The sequence below is a fragment of the Phyllopteryx taeniolatus genome, chromosome 9, assembly GCF_024500385.1.
Source record: "Phyllopteryx taeniolatus isolate TA_2022b chromosome 9, UOR_Ptae_1.2, whole genome shotgun sequence".
In the NCBI taxonomy this organism is placed as follows: Eukaryota; Metazoa; Chordata; class Actinopteri; order Syngnathiformes; family Syngnathidae; genus Phyllopteryx; species Phyllopteryx taeniolatus.
The window spans coordinates 11,124,647-11,149,134 of record NC_084510.1 but is presented as its reverse complement, the minus strand read 5'-3'; the positions used below and the strand labels follow the sequence as shown (position 1 = coordinate 11,149,134).

The window sequence follows — 24,488 nt, the reverse complement described above, 5'->3', positions numbered from 1 at the left end:
AAGCGAGCTGTCTCCCCCACTTCAGCGCCATGCATGAGAGGCATGGCTGGCTCCTTCCCATGCCCATGTAGAGCTGTGCAATTATATTTATGTGATTTGTAGTGTTATATAAAACATTTTGTTCCCCAGACACTTTTGCCGTAACAAGTTAACATGATCGCAACAATTTTCATTGTGTAGAAACAACAAGTATCTGACGCACAAATCTCTTGTATTTATCACACCACTGCTGACCGCACGGAGATGGTGATCCAAGTGATTGACAATCATGGCGGACAGACTGAAGCCAAGGGTGATTGCATTTCTCAAAGGTTCTCAAAGGTTACCGGACCGATGATCAGTATCGTTAGGAGTAGTAGTATTGTTCAAATCTTAACGATCCCCGTCCCTAATTGGTACTAGTCCTACTTTGCATAAAAAGTGTCCTGAAATGTTTTCTGTTGTTATGATTCATTATGACACTGGATGAACCTGTGTAGAAGCAAGAAAGCTTAATCTGTTTATTTTCTTACCACAGTCCACTCCAACACTTTCCACTGTCCACATGCAACGACAGAGCACACTTCTCTGGCAGGAGGTTTTGGGAGCTGAGCACATGCCGATTCCTCTGCCACACCGCCGTGGTTGTCGCGACAGCTGACATAACGCATCCGAGTCCCTTTACCACAGCTGGTGCTGCACTGTTAGAGAGAGGAGAAAAGGTAAGAATAGCTAAAATAGAAAGACAAATTGATTGCATATATGGCTTAGGATCACCAACCTGGGTCCATGAACCAAACCGCCACTGGGTTTTGTGGCCTTGATGGGAAGGGACTTTGGTCCCTGGGGAAACAGGTTGGCTGTTTGGGCAATGGGCCAGTTCACAGTCCTGTATACAATGCAATATCATGAAAAAGACTGATCCTTTGATATCAAACACTAATGAATAATTATGCAGTTCTGTATGCTGCTATTTGAGAGTGGTTATGTTTCCCATCAGCCTGTACCAGTTTAGCAAAACAACATGAGCTCTCCCTATCAGTTCAAACTATGGATTGTGGCAGTAAGCCACTCAGCATAAAGCCCTGATCCCTGTCATAACAGGTCATAGTGGAGTGGTATTCAGGGATCCAATGCCCATGCTGGTGTGGTTCAAAGCTCCACCCCTTGCCCACCCCCTAGTCCCTAACCTTCCGCCCTTTTCCCTTTTTCCCTCCCATGTCCTGTTGTGCCCTCTGACCCCAGTCGTTAGGAATGAGAGCCTTAGTCAAATGTCGCAGGCTCCACATTCCACACTCACGGCCACATTCAAAGCGGCTCTAGGCATGCCACAAGCAGGCGCTAATAAATGCTCAACACCATCCTAACAAAGTGGCAAAAATACAAACCTCTCTAACCTTGTATTTAAACCTCCATCCACCTAGCTGCACCTCTGTTCCTAAGCTCTACTTGGCTGCTGCTGCTTGGACTGGCAGCTCGATGGCCGACTTCATGGCTGGCTGGTTAGAATCACAACAAGGTGGTCCGACTGCTTCAGGGTCACTGCTTTTGCTAACCCAGGCACCGGAATTAAGAACTGCTGCAACTAGATGGGAAGGGGGCTGATCCTGAGTCTGCATGCTCAGCCCTCACAAAGTGGTGGACGGCTCATGATAAACACACAAAACTTGAATTCAACTTGAAATAGGTTTTGTAGCTCTTTGTCTGTGTCTAGAACACTTTGCAAACAGACCATTTAGACAATTCCACATCAACTGATAACTTAAAATTTTTTTGGTCTTGTTATTAGGCTCTTGACTGTGCATGGGCATACACATTTAACGAGAATAGCACTCAGTAGAGCGGCGATCTCCAAGACTGAATTGTTATCAAAAGTAAAAAAAATATATAATAATAATAATAATAATAATCAAAGTATCAATAATATAAATAAATGAAATGAAAGTCTTCATTGTCAGTATGTCAGATTGACGGGACTGGACAATGAGCTTGTATATGTTGGGGTTGAAAAAGTTGCTCAAGGGCCACTTCAACAGTTCTCAATAACAGGTCTCTCTCCAGTACCCAGCCCCTGTTTTTATTTCCTGTGGAACCCTGCAGTCTAAGTCATTGTCAGCTGCGGACAAAAATAAAGTGCAACTAAATGCTGGACATACTGTATCATGGTCTGTTTCCTGACCACTGTAAACGTGCCATAGAGGAATATAGTATATTAGTTTTATAGTTGAGAAATGAGCTTGAGCTATTTCTCCTAATTCTGATTCCAGGTTCCCCCTCCTTAGATCTCGGATGGTGACCAGAATTTCCTCAAAGTCGTCTGCAAGTCATTCACCATGGCCTCACCGAAATCCTTCCACGCTGAAGTTTTTGCCTCAGAGACCATCAAAGCTACAGTTACCTCTCCCGGCCGGTACCATCAGCTGACTCCAGGGTCCTACAGGTGAAAAAGGCCCAATAGGACTCCTTCAGCTTGATGGAATCCCTCACTGCCGGTGGGTTCCAATCTGGGGGCCATTCCTCCTAATTGTCCCCTTTCAGGTCTCATTATCATAGCCTATGTGAGCATTGAAGTCTCTCAGCAGAAAGAGGGAGTCTCCAGCGGGGTTTCCCAGCACTTCTTCCAAGGACTCTAAAAAGGGTGGGTATTCTGAGCTTCTGTTTGGTGCATAGGCACAAACAATAGTCAGGAACCATCCCCTGACCTGAGGGCGGAGGGAGGCTATCCTCTTGTCTACCGGGGTGAACCCCAATGTACAGCCACAGAGCCGCGGGACAATCAATATACCCACACCTGCTTTGTGGCTCTCATCAGGGGCAACTCCAGAGTGGAAGAGAGTCCAACCCCCCTCGAGAAGACTGGTATTGGAGACCAAGTTGAGTGTCAAGGTGAGCACGACTATATCCAGTCAGAACCTCTCAACCTCACACACTAGCTCAGGCGCTTTCCCTACCAGGGGCGTAAAGCAACTGTACTTTTAATAACTGTTTGTTCTTTTATACATGTTCGAAATAAACCTTTTTTTTTTTTAAAAAAGCACTTGACAAATTAGCTCCTAGGATTATTACACAAACCCCTTCATGTTATGGCTCAAGGAAGAGTAAAAGGGAAATATGAAAAACTGACTTTGTTATTTGTTGTCTGTGAGTGAGCCGTTCTGAAGTTTACAGGTTGGAAAGTCACGGTTCATTTACATAAAAACTGCCCCAATGCCAAATTTTATCGCCCATGACTTGGGAGCCAAATTAGACAAAGATCCACCATTATCAAGCGCCGGACGACATGAAAGTGCTATCATGTCAAAGTCAAATGTAAGCAGAGCTGCAGTTTTAGCACAGATAATCATTAGCTAGCAGATAACCACCACATATTTGACGTGGAGGGCTAGATATGTTGCCAGTTGCTAACTTGGCAAGACTGAGAAGGCTCACTTCGTTGCATGCCCTAGCTCTGCCCCTGGTCGTCATCATAGCGAAAGCCATTGTCGTCATTTACATGAAGCAGAACCGCTCCCAAAACTCTTTTACTGCGAAGCCACGCTGTTGTAACATGTGCAGAATGTGGTTTGGCATTGTCTTGCTGAAATAAGCAGGGGCGTCCATGAAAAAGACGTTGCTTGGATGGCAGCATGTTTCTCCAAAACCTGTATGCACCTTTCAGCATTAATGGTGCCTTCATAGATGTGTAAGTTACCCATTCCATTGGCACTAACACAGCCCCATACCATCACAGATGCTGGCTTTTGAACTTTGCGTTCATAACAGTCCGGATGGTTCTTTTCCTCTTTGGCCCGGAGGACACGACGTCCACAATTTCCAAAAACAATTTGAAATGTGGACTCGTCGGACCACAGAACACTTTTCCACTTTGCATCAGTCCATCTTAGATGAGCTCGGGCAGAGAGAAGCCAGCGGCGTTTCTGGGTGTTGTTGATAAATGGCTTTTGCTTCGCATAGTAGGGTTTCAAGTTGCACCTACGGATTTAGCGCCGAACTGTATTTACTGACATTGGTTTTCTGAAGTGATCCTGAGCCCATGTGGTGATATCCTTTTCACATTGATGTTAGTTTTTGATGCAGTGCCGCTTGAGGGATCGAAGGTCACGGCATTCAATGTTGGTTTTCAGCCTTGCCGCTTACATGCAGTGATTTCTCCAGATTATCTGAACCTTTTGATGATATTATGGACCGTAGATGATGAAATCCCTAAATTCCTTACAAGTGCATGTTGAGGAACATTGTCCTTAAACTGTTCTACTATTTTCTCACGCACTTGTTCACAAAGAGGTGAACCTCGCCCCAGCTTTGCTTGTGAATGACAGAGCAATTCAGGGAAGCTCCCTTTATACCCAATCATGGCACCCACCTGTTCCCAATTAGCCTGTTCACCTGTGGGATGTTCCAAACAGGTGTTTGATGAGCATTCCTCAACTTTCTCAGTCTTTTTTGCCACCTGTCCCAGCTTTTTTGGAACGTGTTGCAGCCATAAAATTCTAACTTAACGATTATTTACTAAAAACAATAAAGTGTATCAGTTCGAACATTAAATATCTTGTCTTTGTCGTGTATTCAATTAAATATAGGTTGAACATGATTTGCAAATCATTGTATTCTGTTTTTATTTATGTTTAACACAACGTCCCAGCTTCATTGGAATTGGGGTTGTATAATGCAGGAGAGTTTTTAAAAACATTCATCCAGGAAGATTCTGTCTGAGAGCTGTTTGACTATGTGGGACACTGAAGTATATTATTTTTCTGCCTTTCCCTGTAGACTACACTCTATCAGACAGCTTTATTGAGACCAGGTGGCAATGATATGTTTCTGTCTGTTCCGACGAGCATATGTGTACAAATATGGAGGATATCTTCTTATCCTAAGTAATTTGGGGTTAAAAGTAATTTATGAGTGGGAAAAAAACCATTAAATACCAGCATATGTGTGGACATAGCACACATGATACCAAGATACAGGGATTGTAGACACGTATGGGTTTAATCACTTCACAAGAATGAACAAAAGGAGGTAAAAAGACACCAAAAATATTATTTTCCCCACCCTTACCTGGGTATCAGTTGGCCGGGTGGCAGCATTACATTCAGTGTCTTCCATGACTGCACCATAGGATCCAACCACACACTTCACAGCTCTCATCTGGTACCCAAGTCCACACGAGGTAGTGCACTGGGTTCAAAAGACAGAGGGAAAAAGAATGATAGTGGAGGAACATTAGTCACAGTTCCACACAAAATTTGGTCAGCACTGAGAAAGACAACTTTACTATCGTGAAAGGCAATCTGAAGTTACAGGTAAATGCAAGAAGATGTGAGACAAAAGATCTCACAGACAAAATACCTGAAAAACCCATTTTAATATACAGTACCTTGAACTCTACAGTAGCTAACTCAGAGGTCTACCCTGCACTCTCTTCTGCCTCACTGACCTCCATAAGATAGGGTCAAACTTGTTTGGCCACACCTTCAGCTACCATTTAAACATGCTTCATTAAACAGCTTCAAATATACATTAACGTGCAAATCCTCTGATGTTTTGAGGTGACACAAATCTCACAATTGGCTGCTTGTACAACATTGGAGTTTATTTTTGGAAGCTCACTCAACCAAACTTGCATTGACGCAATCGTCAGACATGAGGTGTCCCGGCTGGTCCACCAGTATAATGGACCACCGAAGTAGCTGATCGGAGGTGGGCTTATATTCTCCTTATGAGAGAATGTGTACCATCCATATGATGTTGACTAAACCCTTTAAAACCTGACTTGTGCATCGAGAGAGTGATATTCTCTATGTACTCGCTCACAGTGACCGGAACACGTGTACTAAATCAATGTCAACCCACCCACAAAGCTTTGAGATGAATCACTATACTGAAAAAAATGGAATCTTGTGCATTGCAGCGTGAAATCTGAGCTCCATTAATCTGTGCGTTTAGGATATAAACAATAATCAATTGGCTTTACCTGTCCCCAAGGTCCAACCTGCCAAGAGGCACACTCCTGTTGCTGACACGTCTGGACTGACTCAGGCTTTGATGAACCACAGAAGCGGTCATCTAGACGGTCCTCACCAAACTGACACCACGTCTGGCGGTGCTTATAGCCTTTCCCGCATGTTACAAGGCACTGAAAGGAAGATCCATTCATGATTAGAATCTAGACATACTGAATGTGTATAGCATGAGCCCGGTCATTCAACTCATGGGAACATCCTCTTGATGTCATATAGAGCAGTGAATCTCAAAGTTCCTCTCGTGGTATGCGAAAGATTCCTTGCCCAAATGCAGTTCAGTTGTGTTTAACTTTAATGTACAATAGATTTGCATTTAATCTTAACAACTGTTTCTTTTTTAACTTTTATCTGGTACATTTTTTATTTAACTTTTATGTCCAATACATTTTGATTGAATCATCATTTAAGTATTTTTTTTCTGATATTGAAGTGCAATGTTAATGTTAAAAAATGACAGAAATTTCTCTCATTTTAAATGAACACCTAGGCATACTATTATGATGATACTTGGAGAGCTAAGTATATTTGTAGGTGGTACTTGGTGTAAAATGTTTGCAACACTGATATAGAGAATCCAAAAATGGTAACACTGACAGCAAGTGTACTGTATATTTTAGTCTCTACAGAGGATATATATTCTGCATATACAGACACTATATAGGGGGAGGCATATAGTTCAGTGTAGTTTGTATTTGGAGGAACACACATGGGAGACGTAAAATATTTCTGGAATCTAAAAAGCTTTTCAAGCGCCTTGGTCTACAATGTGTAAACTGTGCAGTGGTCAATCGCTGACTATAGTTCAAGAAAAGCTGAGAAAAGCATTGGGGTTTTAAAATAGTTTTTTTAATTAAAAGTATTTAGAGCAGGCATGTGCAACTGTACATGGCCACCACCCTCACTCAGTGCAGCAAGTGGGTGAGTATGAATCAGGTCCAACTTGTAATAATTTAAATTGACTGACAACGGGAGATTGAAAAGCTGGACAAGCTTAGAAGCCCACAGCCAGCGAACAAACATACCTGCAATAATATGCTGTGTGGTGTGGTGTTCATTGGCGGTTGTGTGCACCAATGGAGCACGAAAGTAAGTTAGGACAGGGGACAGGGCAGGCTTGCGCAAAAGCACATGCCAGGCTATTCTTTGGAGACATCAATGGTGCTAGTGGTGCCCAGTGCTGGAAAGTGGCTATGAGCTGTCCTAAAAGTCGCTCTACGGTCCAAGTCTTCACCTTACATTTTTACATTTTTTCATTTTGGAGATGTGTCCAGGGCCTCCTTGAGGAGGTTTTAAGTTTAAAATGTGCTTTTATTTTAAGATTTTGTACCTCAATGACTTAGGAGAAACTTAAACATGTAAAGGGAGATAAATATCTGTTAAGACTATTTTTAGTAGCAAGCAAGAAGGCCCTGGCCAGTGTTGTTGTTTACAGCACATACATTATGGAGCGAAGCACATTTAATCTGAGATGTAAAATTAATCATTCTGATAAAAATTGGGGCGGCACGGTGGCCGACTGGTTAGAGCGTCAGCCGCACAGTTCTGAGGTGCGGGGTTCAATCCCCGTCCCCGCCTGTGTGGAGTTTGCATGTTCTCCCCGTGCCTGCGTGGGTTTTCTCCGGGCACTCCGGTTTCCTCCCACATCCCAAAAACATGCATTAATTGGAGACTCTAAATTGCCCGTAGGCATGACTGTGAGTGCGAATGGTTGTTAGTTTCTATGTGCCCTGCGATTGGCTGGCAACCAGTTCAGGGTGTACCCCGCCTCCTGCCCGATGACAGCTGGGATAGGCTCCAGCACGCCCGCGACCCTAGTGAGGAGAAGCGGCTCAGAAAATGGATGGATGGATGATAAAAATTGGTCAAAATGTCATACCTTTGTTTTAACTGTGAGGCCTAATTTTGTAGAATAACGCACCCCTACAGGAGGCTTACTTTCTAACCTTATCGAAAAGATTAATAGATCGAGAAGATTAATATGGTCATATGAGCACATATGTGTACTGTATACGTGAACTCAATATTGGTTAAATAATGGACCCTACTCTGCTGCTTGTTTCATTATTGTTTGTATTTGAGTTATGTCTTTTGAAAACAATGAGAAAAAGTACATTGAAAAAAAAAAAGTTGCCCACACCGACTTACAGCCTTGATCTTGAGTTACTCCTATAAATGGGCGCTGTAAGGGCAGGGGGAAATTATGATGCTTTGTACCGCCCAGGACTCACAGGGGTCCTTAGAAAATAGTACTCAATTTGCAACAAGTGGTGGGGTCTCAAAACGATACTTTTTCACAGAGCACCAAATCCCTGGTGGTAACCGTGACCCCATGCCAGAAGAACCAGGACGTGCCATGAATCTATTTTAAGTAACTGTGTCGGTAACTATTGAACGAACCTCTGACCAGTCGCCGTTCTTCCATTGTGGACAGACGAATTCATTACAGGGTTGGACGGCCAGCTTGTCCCTTTGACTGCACTTGCTCTCATGGCCCTCAGCCTCTGCTGCCTTTCGACACACTGCCCCTCTTCGGCGGGTGCCTCCACCACAACTCTTTGAACACTGCATAACAAACAGATCAACAAGAGGAAACATATTGTGTAAAAACAAATGCCTGATTCAGTTTGACATATAACAACCTTATCAGTCTCACCTCTGACCAAGACGAATACTCCCAGCCTCCAGGATTACAATCTCCATGACAACCTTCTTTGTCATCAGGTTTGCGCTGCCCAATACAGTAGCGATCATCAACCTTTTGGATCTTTCCGTCTGTGTGGCTGATTTTGGCACAGAATATGTCCAGGGTGCGATATCCCGGACCACATTGAGCTGTGCACTCACTTTTTCGAGCAACATGCCACCTGCATTGCATACACGATAAGAGTGAGCACTTAAATAGTATGAGAATCATCAATTTACATTAAAAAAAAGATATCAAGTGGACTTTAAGTTTTGAAAATGGATCAAATTGGTGACACAAACCTCAGTTCACATTCTGGGTTGCAGGCCTCAGGGATAACGGCAGGTCTTGCTAAACCGTGACACCTTTGGTCTGACACCACCACCCTGTCAGACTCTCTGCTACAGAGAACCTTCCTCTTCCTCTCTCCTAGCAAGACACCAGCAAACAGATGGGTCAGCTGGATTTACACTGCACATCCGGACAACTAATTCACATTTAAATTTTAATTATGATTTTGATTCTGCTTATACTGCCATGGTCTATGTTATTTGCTAATCAATCAAACATAAATTACATATATGTATCAGCACTACCTCCCAATGCTACGGCTTTTGTAGGATAAAACTATCGTTTCAAATCATCCTTCCATCCATCCATTTTCTGAGCCGCTTCTCATCACTAGGGTCGCGGGCGTGCTGGAGCCTATCCCAGCTATCATCGGGCAGGAGGCGGGGTACACCCTGAACTGGTTGCCAGCCAATCGCAGGGCACGTACAAACAAACAACCATTCGCACTCACATTCACACCTACGGGCAATTTAGAGTCTCCAATGAATCCATGTTTTTGGGATGTGGGAGGAAACCGGAGTGCCCGGAGAAAACCCATGCAGGCACGGGGAGAACATGCAAACTCCACACAGGCGGGGCCGGGGATTGAACCCGGGTCCTCAGAACTGTGAGGCTGACGCTCTAACCAGTCGGCCACCGTTCCACCGTTTCAAATCATATAATCGGAAAATAGAATTAGTGTATATACTCATAGAATCATTGTGAGTGTTCTTAACAATATTGATGTCCTGCACTGAATTTAGTGCATCTAGTTGAGGACAACTGAAACCCGCTGGACTGTAGGAAAGAGTCATTAGTACTTCATGTTAGCAAGCTTTGCAACCCAAAACTCCTTTGCGGTTTTCCATTTTTTCCATATAAATGAAAGGACTGGTAGTCACTGTGGTTTGTTCAGGTAGGTCACTGTCAAAATGGAGATTGAGACTGACAAAGTGGTGCAATGATAATTCAAAGCAAGTTTTCATTTACCTGCCATCCACCATTGCTACCTCACATATTTGCTTCCATATGCGCAGCCATGGCGCAGAAAAGTGATTTGCAGCATGCCTTCTACGAAGATGAGCCAAATCTATGCACCCAGCATGAGGGTGCCAAGTTTAGCTATACCTTGCTCTTTGTTGTGAGCCTATAACTGACTGCTGACTATATCCAGCCTCTCTGTTTCTTCTTCCCACCCGTAGTCACGCCGCATCATTTATCATTCAAGCACCTGTCCACTGACTGTTAACCCCGTAACCCTCACCTTGGCACAAACGGCTGCACTCCTGCCACGGACCATAGACATCCCAAAAGAACTGCTGAGGTCTATCCTCTATGGGGATGTTGAAGGAGTACCTGACATCTGGGTTGTAAAGGTTCCCTACAGACAGCACCTACCATAAAGGCATATATCATAAAACAGTTTGAATGCAGGATTTGCAAAACTGAAATCTTCACATACAATCAGAGAACAATGGTTTTGACTTCTGGCTAATTCTGGCTTTTTTAACCATGTGTACTTCATGTGTTTTATGAAATTGCATTGTCCTCCTTTCAAAAATAAACTGAACTGAAAACTGAACTGAACTTTACTAGATCATTTCAAACATTTTAAACAATATCACCACATTTGACAATAGACGCAAAAGGCCCACCACTACCTAGTGAGTCAAACAATTACAATTAAAAGGGTTAAATATTTTCAATCAAAAAAAGGAAGCAGTTATTACAAATCTTTGTAAAAAGGAATTCACTTTACCTGGACGATGATCTCCTCTTCGATGCGATCAGTACAATTAATCCTCTCAATAACGTGGTCAGAGCCACTGTACTCGATGACAGCATTTCCTACTTTAATTTCCCTTTTGAACATGCTGACTACAAACTCTCCATTAAGCAGGAACTCTCCACGGCTATTTGATATGGCTGCAGGGACACAGAAAGAAGCCGTCACATGTGCTGAACTAATCCCGCTGAACTAAAGGAGCAGATTGAGAGGTATTCAGCATTAGATCAAACAAGCTTTGCTTAACGTGCATACAACTGCAGAAATAAAATTGTCCTGTCAAAGTCATACACAAGCTTCAGCTTACTTAACATATAGCTTAATTATTGCATTTGACAATAAGGTGCATGAAACAGGCAAAAAAAAAAAAGATATTCCCAGAGGAGTACCATCTACTGTATGCACGTCCAGTCTTGTTGTTCCATCCAGCCTGATAACCACACTCGCAAACCCTAATGCAATTTGATTTCCTGTCAATAATACCCCCCTCCCTCCCCAACCCACCATTTCACACATTATATTAATACGGCTGCCCGTCATTCAGGCAGCATCTTTTGATCCTATCTCACTGCACTAAAATAGCCTTCACAATTCTGTATAGACTGAAAAACATTGGTTTGGGGGTTTTGCGAAAGTCCACAGTCTTCAAATGATTACATATCAGCAGCAGCACTATGCATCCATATAGTGTAAACCCTATGCACACGAAGACATTTATCACGACAGAACTTTAGCCCAAGGGATATCTGAGCTCTGGTTTTAGCATGCCCGCGCCAATAAGATCTGTCCGCTAAATGATGCCATATCCATGCCGAGGTGACTATGGCTTACTCCTTCATACCTTTTCACTCAAAACTGGACACAAATGAGCAGGCAGAGACAAAGCATGCATGCCAAAGCCGATGCTTTTAAAAAAGAGATAAAATTCACATATCAAATTGCAGCACATTAGAAATCGTTCTCTTTATAACCACAGTATATACTAACCACTGGCCATATATATATTGTGGCCATTTGCACTCGATCTAATGACATCCAAGATGTCTGCATAGAAAATGTCTTTGCAAAGATAATGGGGGGAAAAAGAAAAGTTATTTTAAGTTTATTATGGTGGCTGCAGTTTGCAGTGGTGTAGAACTACACTTTATCATACAGAGAGGTTATTGTTTATTTTTGACATAACATTAGGTACACCAGTATGCAATAAAAAAAAAAAAGAGCTGCAAATAGGCCTCTCACGATAACACATATTTTAAGATGATATATTTTTCTGGAAAGAAAATCACGACAAACGATAATATCGTTGTTTTTTTTTTTAAATGCCTCTGAAATCATGAAAAAGAAGGCCCGCCCACGAGCTGCAAGACTGAATGATTGGTCCGCTGAAGACGAGCCCTTCACCTGTCAATCAAATATACGTTCTCGAACTTCGCTGTAGTCAAATACTGCCTGAATAACGTGTGCCGCTGAGGTTTTGCTTAATAAACAGTTAAATTTCCCATGTTTGTGTTAATCGAGCACTAACACACACAACAACTCGCAGCGAGGCGCTGACATTTTAAACGATGTCGCCGCAGTGGAGCGAGCTGTTCATCTTAGATGTTCTAAGCTCTCTAGCTCATTATTTCGTGGGCTAGCGAACATAATGAACAATTAACTTTCCCGTGTGTGTTAATTGGGGACTAACACACACAACTCGGAACGAGGTACTGACGTTTTATACGACGTTACCGCGGTGGAGCAAACTGTTTAGCTCATTAGCTCATGGGCTAGCTCTTTAGCTAACTTGCGAGCTAACTCGTTAGCTTGCAGGACAGACAGACAAAGAGAGACAACAGCGGTCCGGCAGCGTTCTTGGAGCCCACTAGAGGCTAATGACACAGGCATCCCACTCTTCGTTGGCTCACCACAACAATGACAAGTTATCAAGTCTGGAAAAACTGTCGTGGCAGTTTTCTTATCAAACGATTGGTCGATATAGTAATTATCGTGACAGGCCTGTAGCCACAACAAAGTTGGAAGTCCAACACTACTGCAAATTACCATCACAATAATACATATATTTTTACATTGATCTTGTAACTCCATCACAGTGTCAAGACAGCATTATTGCCTTTGTGGACAAAGACTGTTATTTCTTACCAAGGTAGTTGTCATCCTCTGGTTTCCCTGAGTAGCTGTGTTGACGAACATCTATGTTTGTAGCACCACTGGGTATACGCACAACTTCATTGTAGCCTGTGCGTGGATGTAGACTATTAGATACATTATAACTAATTGCTAGTGCTACAGTAAGCATGTACAAATGTAGACTTAGAACAGCTGGAATGCATTTAAAAAAGATTGCCACTAACCGTAGCGTACAATGTTGAAAGTGTTTGCCACAGTTTTGCAAGAAGAGTTGTCACCGCCACACACACCACACTTGTCTCTCCTGGCTTTGGAGTTTAATACATGGTCACAGCCAGCTTGCTGTTCAGCAATGCAGTAATATAAAGAAACAAGGACAAATGTACATGTTACAAAATATGCATCGATTTTCTACATGACTTATTCTGTACAAGGTAACATGGTCATCCCAGTTGACTCAGGATGAGAGACGGAGTGCACCATGGACTGCTCTGACAGACAGAAAACCAATCACATTCATGCTTATACACCTACAGGCATTTAGAGTCTCCAATGGACCTCGATGTTTTGAGAGAAAGAACCCACACAAGTAAAGAGAACGTAAAATTCATACACAAAGGCCAACTTTGATTCCAGTGACACAGCAGTGCAAACTACTCTTCCACTGTACAGTACTGCCCAATAGCCAAAATAAAATAATGTAATGTATAAAATCTAAAACAACATACATGCCACTGGAGTTTGGAAATATGTGTGCTTGTTTATTCCAATCGATGCAATGATAACGAAAGAGCAACCGTGTAGCCCTTGATGTATCTCACTTGTTCCAGCCACCCATCTGAACTACATTTGCCTTGTAACACACCATTAGAGACGGCACGTAAGCTGAACCACGTGTAAGAGTTTTCAGCAAGACATGTTTTAATCTCAACAAGGATGTATGGTCCAGGGCACGTAAAAGGAGATCAATCAAACTCCACTTGCCAAGATGAGTAAATCCATAGTGAACAGCTTTCTAACCCAAACATTGTGTGCAGCTCAGCGCCTAAAAAATATCCTACTGTTTCTTCAGCTTCTACTGGGCAATGTATGATTTTGTGAAGTGCAACCACACACTAAAAACCTCACCCTGCACAAGCCTTGGACGCAGATGTCGTTGGTATCAGGTCCACACGGAGTGCCGTCTGTGACCCGGTCCCTGAGCTGATAGTAGGCCGTGCTGCCTGCTACCCTGCAGAACAGCTTACATCTGTCCTTCATCAGGACTGCTCACAGAGACAGTAGGAAGACAAATATGTCTTAACTAGTCAGACATTATTATTAAATAAAACGATGCCAGCAGGGTGCAAGACTCACTTCCACTGTATTTGGGCACCCAGCGAACGTTAGGAGGTAGACCGTTGATGTTGAAATGCCTGCCGTCGAAGGCAGCGCACTGCTCCTCTCTGAAGTCCTTCTTCTGCTTGGAGCATGGCTCAGAGTTACATGAACGGAACTTCATCCGGCGACCAACACAATACATCCCTCCATTCCTGGGACTGGTGGGGACACATTATAAGAGTAAGTACAAACAAACAAATGTCTCTCAAACCCCTGGACAGTGCCTAACTGAGGGCTAGTTTGTATTGGGCAAAGCTTACAATATTGTAAAATACATGCAAAATTAACATGAACATGTTTAATGGGGTTTCATATATAATAGTTTCATAATTTCAATTGCCGAGGCGTAGAGGGGGTCCGGTTTGGTGGCCTCAGTATTGCATCTCTGCTTTTTGGTTCTGTTGGCTTCATCAAGCCGTGACCTCCAACTCTCACTGGAGCAGTTTGCAGCTGAGTGTGAAGCGGGTGGGATGAGAATCAGCACCTCCAAATCTGAGACCATGGTCCTCAGTCGGAAAAGGGTAGCATGCCCTCTCCAGGTCGGGGATGAGATCCTGCCCCAAGTGGAGGATTTCAAGTATGTTGGGGTCTTGGTCACGAGTCAGGGAAGAATGGAACGAGAGATCGACAGGCGGATCGGTGCAGCATCTGCAGGGATGCGGACTTTGTATCGGTCCATTGTGGTGAAGAGGGAGCTAAGCCGAAAGGTGAAGCTCTGAATTTACCGGTCAATCTACGTTCCTACCCTCACCTATGGTCACGAGCTGTGGGTCGTGACCGAAAGAACAAGATCCCAGATAAAAGCGGTCGAAACAAGTTTCCTCCGCAGGGTGTCCGGGCTCTCCCATGGAGATAGGGTGAGAAGCTTGGTCAACCCGGAAGGGCTAAGAGTAGAGCCGCTGCTCCTCCACATTGAGAGGAGCCAGATGAGGTGGCTGGGACATCCGATTACGATGCCTCCTGGACGCCTCCCCGGTGAGGTGTTCCGGGCACGTCCCACCGGGAGGAGACCCTGCGGACGACCCAGGATACGCTGGAGAGACTATGTCTTTCGGCTAGCCTGGGAACGCCTCGGGAACCCCTCGGAAGAGCTGTATGAAGTGGCTGGGAAGAGGGAAGGCTGAGCCTCCCTGCTAAAGCTACAAAAATCTCACCCGTAATGAAAATTATAATCGAAACTTTTGAAATGTTGATAACTGAAGATCATGATCAATGTGTCAATCTTTAAGGGTTATCTCCTAATCCTAAAAAACATAATAGTTAGACATAAAGCAAGCATTATTTCCACAAAAAGGTAAACATTATTTGCAATTTGCAACTCCTGTTAGATTTGTGTAATTACCGGGAAAAAACTTTTAAAATTGGCCGTCAGAGAAAGCGTGGGTGAACATTAGCTATGGCAGGAATTCCCTTAGGGTGGCTTGATCTATGGAACACTGACTTCGGTATCTAAGATGGAGACAAGGTCCAGCTGGCATGCGTGACTACAAAGAGGAGTGCTCACACGGGTCGGTTGCATTCGCGCTCTGCGATCTTGATCCCTCCGCCGCATGTCCGAGAACAGGTACCGAAAGGACTCCAAACTCCCCATGCCCCCTCCACAGGTGTGGCGTCGTGCTCTTTGGCTATACATAGGCCGTGTTTGCAGTGCTGCATTAGGAGAGGAAGGTAAAAAGGTTTGACACGTCAGGAAAAGAGAAATAAAGATGGAAGAGAGAACAGTCATAAATGTGAGCAAGAAACAATGGCACATGAAATAATTTTCTTAGAACAGGCAAAACTTCTGCTCTGCTGGTCTTCCATACTAATCTCAGAGAAATTATACAGTGAAATATTTCATGTCTTCCTCTATGTGAATAGATGACAAGAAATGTCAAACAAATCAATGAACATCTCAGCTCAGAGCCGCAGGATAATCACGCTCGATTAGATAAACATGGTTTAAGAATTTAGTGTGGTCTGTTTGTTTGCATGCCTATGTGTATGCAAGGATGTGAGTTAAATCATTAAACCTGGTTGATATTGTTTTGTTTTTTGCTATGATTCTCATACATTAGAAAGGGCAAGACACCGAACTCCCCTCTCTGTGTGCTTGCTGTATTTACTACTGAAACGCAGACTTTGTGTATGCATGTACTGTACATGATCATAAAAAGTTCTTCATAAATGCTTGTCTTCATTTGTACATCCCACTTACCTTTCCTGGGGAGCAATCAGTGCCATCAGCCCACGGCATGTGTTGTGTCCTGCAGCCCCTCTGGGCGCCCTCTGGGCTGGTGCACCACAGCCTTCGACACTGGGTCTGAGCACACACACATTACACATTACTAAAGGTTCTCTCAGACTGTATAACTCTTCATGTTGGCAAAGGGCTTCTTATCTGGTTCTATTTTTGCAGGGTGGATGCATGAGCCCAAAAAAATAACATCAAGTAGCAAGCTATTACAGGTGTGATACATGTACCTGTATACATAAACTGTATGGACAAAAGTAATGGAAGACATGGCTCTTGGACCTTCTGATCTCAGCTTTTTTACTATCAAAGCTTCCATTCTCCTGGAAATATTTATAGAAGATTTTTGAGTATATCTGTAGGAATTTTAGCTCATTCATCCAAAAGAACTGACTTCCAATCTGTATAAATTGATCCCAAATATGTTAAATGGGGCGGAATTTAGTCCTCTCAAGTTATCCCACACCAAACTCATCTAACTTTGCTTTGTGCACTAGGACGTAGAATTTCCTAAATCATTCTGATGAGATGAAGAATTAAAGGTTTGTGGGAACTAAGGGATTTTGCCCAACCTCTAATTAAGTAATTCATGAAAAGGTGTGTCCGAAGACCTTTGTCCATATAGTGTACCTTTACATTACATACATTTCTGCACGTTTTACCAAAAATGGATGCATGGTTTAGCTGTGAAAATCCTAGCTTCACACAATTGTTAAAGCGTTTGATAGGCAACGAGGCGCCCTGACTATTTGATGCATATGATTTATGTGTTTATTCCCTCAGTCAGATGTAGATACGGAGTGTGGTATTACACTGCTACTATTATTTACAACAAATGACTACACAGGCTTCAGATTTCGCACAGCCGTAGTACAGCCAATCGTCATAACACAAGCTGTGTCTACAACATCACAGTTTAGACTCCACTTACCATATAAGGGCACACCTGTGTTCCCGGCCCAAATATCAATTCGCACTGTTTATTGACATTGTATATCCGTCCAGGCAGCTGCTGCGAGAGACTGTAAGGCGGAGAAACGGGTTCGTCGAGCAAGCACTCACCATAACCTGTGCTATTAAGAAATAAAAATAAAATGACTTAAAGAAAAAAAGGCAAAACAAAAGACACAAAAAACACAAACCCACAACTATGTTATTTTTCTGCACATTTATAAAGCCCTCTATTGTACAGACTGCTCGTGCTTCTTCTTTTTTCTCCACATCTCTGACTACATTCCATTCCGTCAATGTAGTTGTTTAAGGGAAAAGAATACACTTTGATTGGCTGAGAGTTGGGTAAGAGATTTTGGACAGTTGCAGATACTATGCTGTTGACTTTTTCAAGTTCCCTCATCTTTTTTTAGTTGTTTGAGGAAACAAGGGGGCCGCAACAGTCTTGAGGAGGAGCCACGGTTATGTCGTCAAAGTGTCACTGTTCCACTTTATGAACAGCACGCAATGTCTGCACTCCCCCTGTAGTCCCTGTATCTCAATGCGATCATTTTATCACCATCTTTACACCACATTCTGCTAAATGCACAACATACGAATCAACATGCCATATTTAATTTACTCTCTAGTTGTTTGAGTTCTTTAGGAGTTCCTCCAAATCAGACTGAAAACAAAATCAGATTCATGTGTATATTTGGAAGAATTGTGAGGAAAAGAGTGTGACATACTCAAGGAACTCTGTGATGTACTTTCTGCTACACTTGGACCACATCCAAGGATTTGTGTTGTAGTTAAGTGTGGGAGCCATCACGTGTTGCTGGATCTTGACGCCATCCTCCTTACATTTATTGCTGTCATCATGAGGCATGTTGAAACTAGAAGAGAGAATGCAGAATATGTCTATGAAATAGATTTAATTGTTTGCGCTTACAGAGAAAACATATTTTGACACATTTTTGAAAACTGTGGCTGGTCGAGAAAATAGATTTCAAACAATCTATTGTTACTGTGGCAGTACTTTTGTTGTGGTGTAGAATTGCAGCACTGCATTATCATGAGAGCTGTGCCTGATTTAAAAAAAAAAAAACATATTGTTGAATTAATTCCTGTCTGACTTTATTATCTTTATGAAGCCAGAACGCTGTTTTTGATACCGCTCTTGTATTTAATATCATTACATTGTGCAAGTTTTAAGGCTGTCTGGTGCATACTCTATAAACTATACATATACCATCACTGATAGTACCTAGCAGGAAACAACAACTTTTTTAATGACAAATCACAAGTAAGTGTGCATAAGAGAAGTATCAAAGCACTGATATGTGTGTAATAATGGCTGTAGTCAGGGGTGGACAGGTACAGTCCCACACCGCCCTGCTGCCCCCTGTTGCACCCTCTCTTGAGCTACTCAACAGTCCACCTGACAGGTACCATATAACACTGCTAAGCCGTCGCTGTGCATGCTAAAAATGGAATTCAACAATCCCACCGTTTGTTACCGATTCCAAAGAGCATTTGTTAGAGATGATGAGGTCTGTAACAGTCTCCGGTACAGCAGGCTAACGGGTCCATGCTCTGGCTGACTCAAGACTTTGGACAAAAGAGAGTTTGCACAGGCGGGCAAGGGTCATAAATTGTGCTTACAGTATACTTGAAAAAGTGGGGAAATGTGATCTGTTGCACGCAAAAGCAGAGCCGAACGCTTAGAAAAAGGAAAGGACGTCCAGCTGTTGTGTCCTTGATCTCCTCCTTCACACGTGAATTCCTAGAAAATGTTTGAAGTGCTACCAATGCAGCCATATAAGAATGTTGACGAAAGTCAATGGGCCTCTCGCATGCGGCACTTACACGTGGCCGAGTTCATGGGCGATGGTGAACGCTGTGCTCAGGCCGTTGTCCTCACTGATGCTGCAGCTCCTGTACGGATCGCACACAGTACCCAACTCAGCCAGTCCTGAAAGGTAAGAGGATCAATTCAACTTCCCAGTGTGATGGTTAAGGGACCTCTCTAATGCTGTGAACATCGGCTCTTATTTCATAGTTCTAGACTTAAAAATTATGTCTGAAGAAAAAAACTCCTCCCAAAATTGACTCGGTTGTAATTTTAGATTTGTTTTCTTATGACATATTTGATTTTCAATCAGATTTTGTCCTGCCCACATTTAGGTCGAAACCTGTGCGAGTCTGCTGACCTCAACGATGGAGGATGTGGACATTTCCTTAAATCAATACAAAATTAGCTTCGCTACCTCCTTAAAACGCAAAGCGTGAGGCAGTCCCTCGTGTGTTGTGTTTGGATGTGTGTTACTCGATGCTTGGTACCGGAATAAGCCAAAATCTACTCCCACTGATCTCTGCAATGGGCAAAGAAAGAAACCATTCACTTTTAGTGGGAATCATGTTAGTTGTTAAACACTTCGTAATGCGCATCTACAGGACTGGAGTGGACATTAGAACGCAACTGTTGTTAAGTCGCACTTTTTGATACAGCTCTTACATAGGAATTAATTAATGTGCATATATACCTAGGGTTATAGGTGAGTGCATAGTTTATGGTTGAATGTTGGTCAGTATGTTTTCATTTAATAGCAACTTACCTAATGTGTCACATTTATCCCGTGCTCTGCAGATGTCTTGTCTGTGGTGAAAGTACAGACAATGAAAGAAAAAAAATAAGGAACATCCTTATTAATATTACAGTCTCCAATAATTAAAAACAAAAAATCGGCACCTTGTGATAAGGATGGCGGTGTCATGGTGTGAGTGTTGGTTATCATCCGGGACATTTTGACTATGCTGCCAAATGCAAAAGTTTTTCAAGGTGGTCTGTGCGTTAAATGAAACAAGCGGACCGTCCTAAGAAAAAGAGCCAAGTTAGATGCAGAAAATGTCAGGTATGTTCGTTGGCCCTACATATGTTAATTAGCAGTTCTTACCAGCTCATTGTTTATTATGACTAATTTTACAATCACAATGTTAATTAGATTGCCAATGCTGGGGTCCTTGTAGATGGAAGATACCTGAATAGAAGAAAAGAAACAGAAAGCATTTTATAATTTAAGATAGCTCAAATATGAATAATTGTGTTCATTGACAGCCATCCTGTGATTTAAAGCATGTACAAGAACATTTGGATGTTTGGAGGACTAAGTTGATAATGGCTTAACCCCATGTTGAGAAATCAGCTTTTATCCGCAACCAGCATGTGCAGTTGGTCATTTCAACCTCCCCTTGAGGACCGACGGCCCCAGATGCCTGCAAAAGCTGGTATTTGGACGGGAATATGCTCTCTATGTGACATACCTGAGCATATTTTTTTAACATTCATCAAAGCTGCCAGAGAGGCAATGCCTCGGACCGCCCTCTCCCCCTTGGCTCTTTGAAAATTGTGTTTACCCCTGTCCGAGGCTGCCCTTTTCTTTCTCACAGACCCCCAAACCTCAAAGCTTGTGTGATGGACTCGTAGTAGGTACAAGAAACATACAATTTACAGTGGATCTAAAAAGTCTGCACACCCCTGTTCAATTGCCAGGTTTTTGTGATATAAACAAATGAGACCAAGATAAATAATTTCATGTTTTTTTTCCACCATTAATGTAAACAGTAACCTGTACAACTCAATTGAAATTGGCTGTGTTCAGAATTAAGCAGTCACATTCAAACTCATGTTAGAAGCGAGTCAGCACACACTTGCCACCGTTTAAATAGCCTCTGATTAACCCTAAATAAAGTTCAGACAATTTAGTTGGCTTTTCCTGACATTTTTTGTCGTCACATCTTACAGCACAACCCATGGGCCGCGGAGAGCTTCCACAGCATCAGAGGAATCTCAGGTTCAAAGGTAACAATCAGGAGGAGAAGGGTACAAAATCATTTACAAGGCATTAAATATACCAAGTCACTGATGGTGTCGTGGTACACTCGCCTGACTTTGGTGCGGGCAGCGTGGGTTCAGTTCCCTCTCACTGACGGTGTGAATGTGAGTGCAAATGGTTGTCTGTGTCTATATGTGCGCTGTGACTGATTGGTGACCTCAACAGTCTAAGCAGTGTTGAGAAATGGATGTATAAATATACCATGGAACATGGTGAAGACAGTCAGTGGCATTACGAAGAACTGGTTGTGCCTCCAAAAGAAGAAAACTGGTCAGGGAGGCTGCCAAGAGGCGGACAGCAACATTAAAGGAGCTTCAAAAATGTCTGGCAAGTACTGTACTGAATGTTTTGTACATGTGACAACAATCTCATGTCTTTTGCAAACTGTATGCATGGGATATGGGGTAGGGTGGCAAGACAGAAGCCTTATCTTACAAAAAAGAGCACCCCAACGCTGGCCACATTTTGTATAAGCACATTTGAAATCTTCTAAATGCATGTGGTAAAATGTGTTATGGTTTGATGAAGCCAAAGGTGACCTTTTTGGCCATAATTCGAAAATATGCAAACACAACACTGCTCATCACCAAAAGATAACCATACCAACAGTGAAGCATAGCGGTCGCAGCATCATGCTTTGGGGCTGTTTTCCTTTAGTTGGAACTGGGTCCTTAGTCAAAGTGGACGGAAGTGGAAGCATTCTCTCTGTTGTTTATTTTTACTTACCCTCTTGATTTTTACAATTGTTATCGGTTACATTGACGGTGGAAAACGTTTTGAAAGGATTTATCTTGGTCTCATTTTTTATATCACAAAATGGTGGCATTTGAGCAGGGGTGTGGAAACCTTTTGTTTTTGTATACACTGTATCTGTATATAAATGTATCTTTCCATGCACACTGCCTACATGTGCACTTACTGGAGACTGCATTAGGAAAACCCGTACATTTGGTACCCTTAATAATAATAATCATGTCTAAGCATGCAGATCCACTAAAGCAAATGCATTCATTTGCTTGTGCAGGTGTACCTAATGGTTTGGTCAGAGATCATGCAGTATTCTTCCCCAAAGGTCCGAAGAGCAGGACTTACAATGGACATTAAGGTGAGCATATAGTGCTGCAGGTTGCTGCCGTGATGTTCCACCATTTTGCTGTCGGCCACCAACATGACTTCAACGAAGCGCGGGAAGGAGAGGAAGCGCTTTGACCGCTTGTGAGGTCTTGAGTCATCACTGCTGCTTTCATTCACAGCTTTTGCGCCAACACTGCTGCTCGCTGATCTGTGCAAGGCATCGCTGGTCAGGCGGGCACTTAGCGACTCCACATCACTCAGTATACCAGTCCTGGGAACATGCACTTTGTCCGAAGCCACCCCAGCTGTTGGCTTTTTCCTCAGCTTGTGCCTCTTATGCCTGTGTTTGTGTCCTAGAAAGAGGAGCCAGAAGGGATGAGAAATGTGTTGATTTACAGGGATCTCATGCGAATGAGGACTTTAAAACTAAAGCTGCATGGGTCGAAGCTGTAGGTTATGATTCAGATATGTTGCTGTCTCTTTCCCTTTTCGTCATTTCAGCTCAAATTGTGTTGAATGTCGCCTGGAGTGCTTTTTTTCTCTCTCAGAAAAGGGCAAAGAGTTCAGGCTAGGTAAACCTGGCATAAGGCCATAAAGAAAGTAGCACAAGCTGAAGTCCACACACCAGAAGAACAGTCCAACAAGGGAGTAACTTAACATTCTCAGTCCTACTGGGAAATGATTTTAACAATACATTGTTGAATCAGAACAAGCTCATGCTGTGTGGAATCCCTACCTTGGGAAGACTACAATGCTTTACATTAGGCTTAAGAATCTGATTCCAAGTCAAGAGTTTGAAACATCTAACAATAAAACCTAGCACAAGAATGAATTGAAAACATACTACCTCAATTGATGGTATTGGAAAGATAAATACGTAACTGTATCAAAACGCTACAAATGCTACTCATAGTGACACCAAACATCTGGCAGAGAATAAAGAAAACATTTGAACTAGTCCTAAGGGGCAACTGTGGTTTCCTGCTCTTGAAGGTGGCGGTAAATTTGTTAGCCAATATACAAGGTCAGAAACAAAATAGGCCAAGACAATGAATTGAAATGCTAAATGGACTGCACTTACTTAATATAGCGCTTTATCTACACCATCGCAGTGCCAAAAGCGCTTTACAAAGCTTCACATTCACCCACTCATTCATACACCAATGGGTGACTGCTGCCTTTCGGTCACTGGACACCCCGCTCTATCTACTGAGCCAGAGCCGCTCACTAATAGCACTAATAGCAATCCCCAGCATTATAACATCATGTCTGGAAATATTGTCTGATCATTTTGAAGATCAGTTTGAAGAATGCAAATCATTATGCTTACACAACACAAGGGGTGGCCCAGCTAAAGCAGGTGATCTGGGGTCACTATGGGAATGAAGGCAACGCTCATATGTCAGCTTTGTTTTTTCAGCCAAATACATGATCCCAATGACTTTGCACTGTCATGTTAAGGGAAAATGATATTCTTGCTTGAATTTCTCAATTTGGGTTATTTGACACGGCTTTGTCTTCATGAAATCGGCACTGCATGTTCATGGTAGTGGGTCGACCCAGCTTCCTTATCATAAAGTGGGAGGAAGAGTCAACAGGAAGTTCAGACAGTAAACTGAGATGAGATGATAGAAGGGAGAACTTCCAAATGAGTCTTCCTGTGTGAGATGAGGAAAGCTGCTGTGCATCAGCTATTAGACATTGTAAATTTAATGAATATAAATATATGAAAATTAAACAAACTGTGAATGTTTTTCAATTATGTGTAAAATCCTCACTTTTTGCTAAGCCGTATTCGCTCTCCTTGAATTCGTTAGCCCGATAAGATATACAGGTTATGATTATGCTACAATCTCTATAAAAACACAATAGACTCGTTTACTATTACATAATCATTTCCTGATACAATTGTAGGGACTTTGGGAATGACGCAGCTACTGACATCTGTGGGAACTCACTTGAAGGTCTGACGAGACCCACACACACACACACACACACACACACGAGTAGAAATGCTTGACTCCATATGAGTCTACCCTAT

At 42.7% G+C, this 24,488-nt stretch overlaps 1 protein-coding gene across 4 annotated transcripts in view; it reads right to left on the bottom strand.

Moving 5' to 3' along the window:
• Nucleotides 1-24,488, bottom strand: part of adamts9 (ADAM metallopeptidase with thrombospondin type 1 motif, 9) — a 54,106-nt gene that overhangs the window by 26,426 nt on the left and 3,192 nt on the right. For all 4 annotated transcript variants that reach the window (XR_009790096.1, XM_061784545.1, XM_061784546.1 and 1 more), the window contains exons 4-25: nt 22,466-22,800; nt 20,435-20,518; nt 20,230-20,354; nt 20,096-20,136; nt 19,347-19,452; nt 18,227-18,373; nt 17,479-17,620; nt 16,512-16,616; nt 15,819-15,964; nt 14,291-14,472; nt 14,063-14,199; nt 13,159-13,276; nt 12,947-13,042; nt 10,778-10,944; nt 10,283-10,412; nt 8,991-9,117; nt 8,659-8,869; nt 8,403-8,567; nt 5,957-6,118; nt 5,041-5,160; nt 761-868; nt 513-680 (exon numbers count right to left, since the gene is read on the bottom strand). Coding sequence is in view for 3 of the 4 variants with exons in the window: in XM_061784545.1 (XP_061640529.1) it covers nt 513-680; nt 761-868; nt 5,041-5,160; nt 5,957-6,118; nt 8,403-8,567; nt 8,659-8,869; nt 8,991-9,117; nt 10,283-10,412; nt 10,778-10,944; nt 12,947-13,042; nt 13,159-13,276; nt 14,063-14,199; nt 14,291-14,472; nt 15,819-15,964; nt 16,512-16,616; nt 17,479-17,620; nt 18,227-18,373; nt 19,347-19,452; nt 20,096-20,136; nt 20,230-20,354; nt 20,435-20,518; nt 22,466-22,800 (3,122 nt within the window). In the remaining variant the exon portion in view is untranslated. The remainder of the gene's footprint in view (nt 1-512; nt 681-760; nt 869-5,040; nt 5,161-5,956; nt 6,119-8,402; nt 8,568-8,658; nt 8,870-8,990; nt 9,118-10,282; nt 10,413-10,777; nt 10,945-12,946; nt 13,043-13,158; nt 13,277-14,062; nt 14,200-14,290; nt 14,473-15,818; nt 15,965-16,511; nt 16,617-17,478; nt 17,621-18,226; nt 18,374-19,346; nt 19,453-20,095; nt 20,137-20,229; nt 20,355-20,434; nt 20,519-22,465; nt 22,801-24,488) is intronic.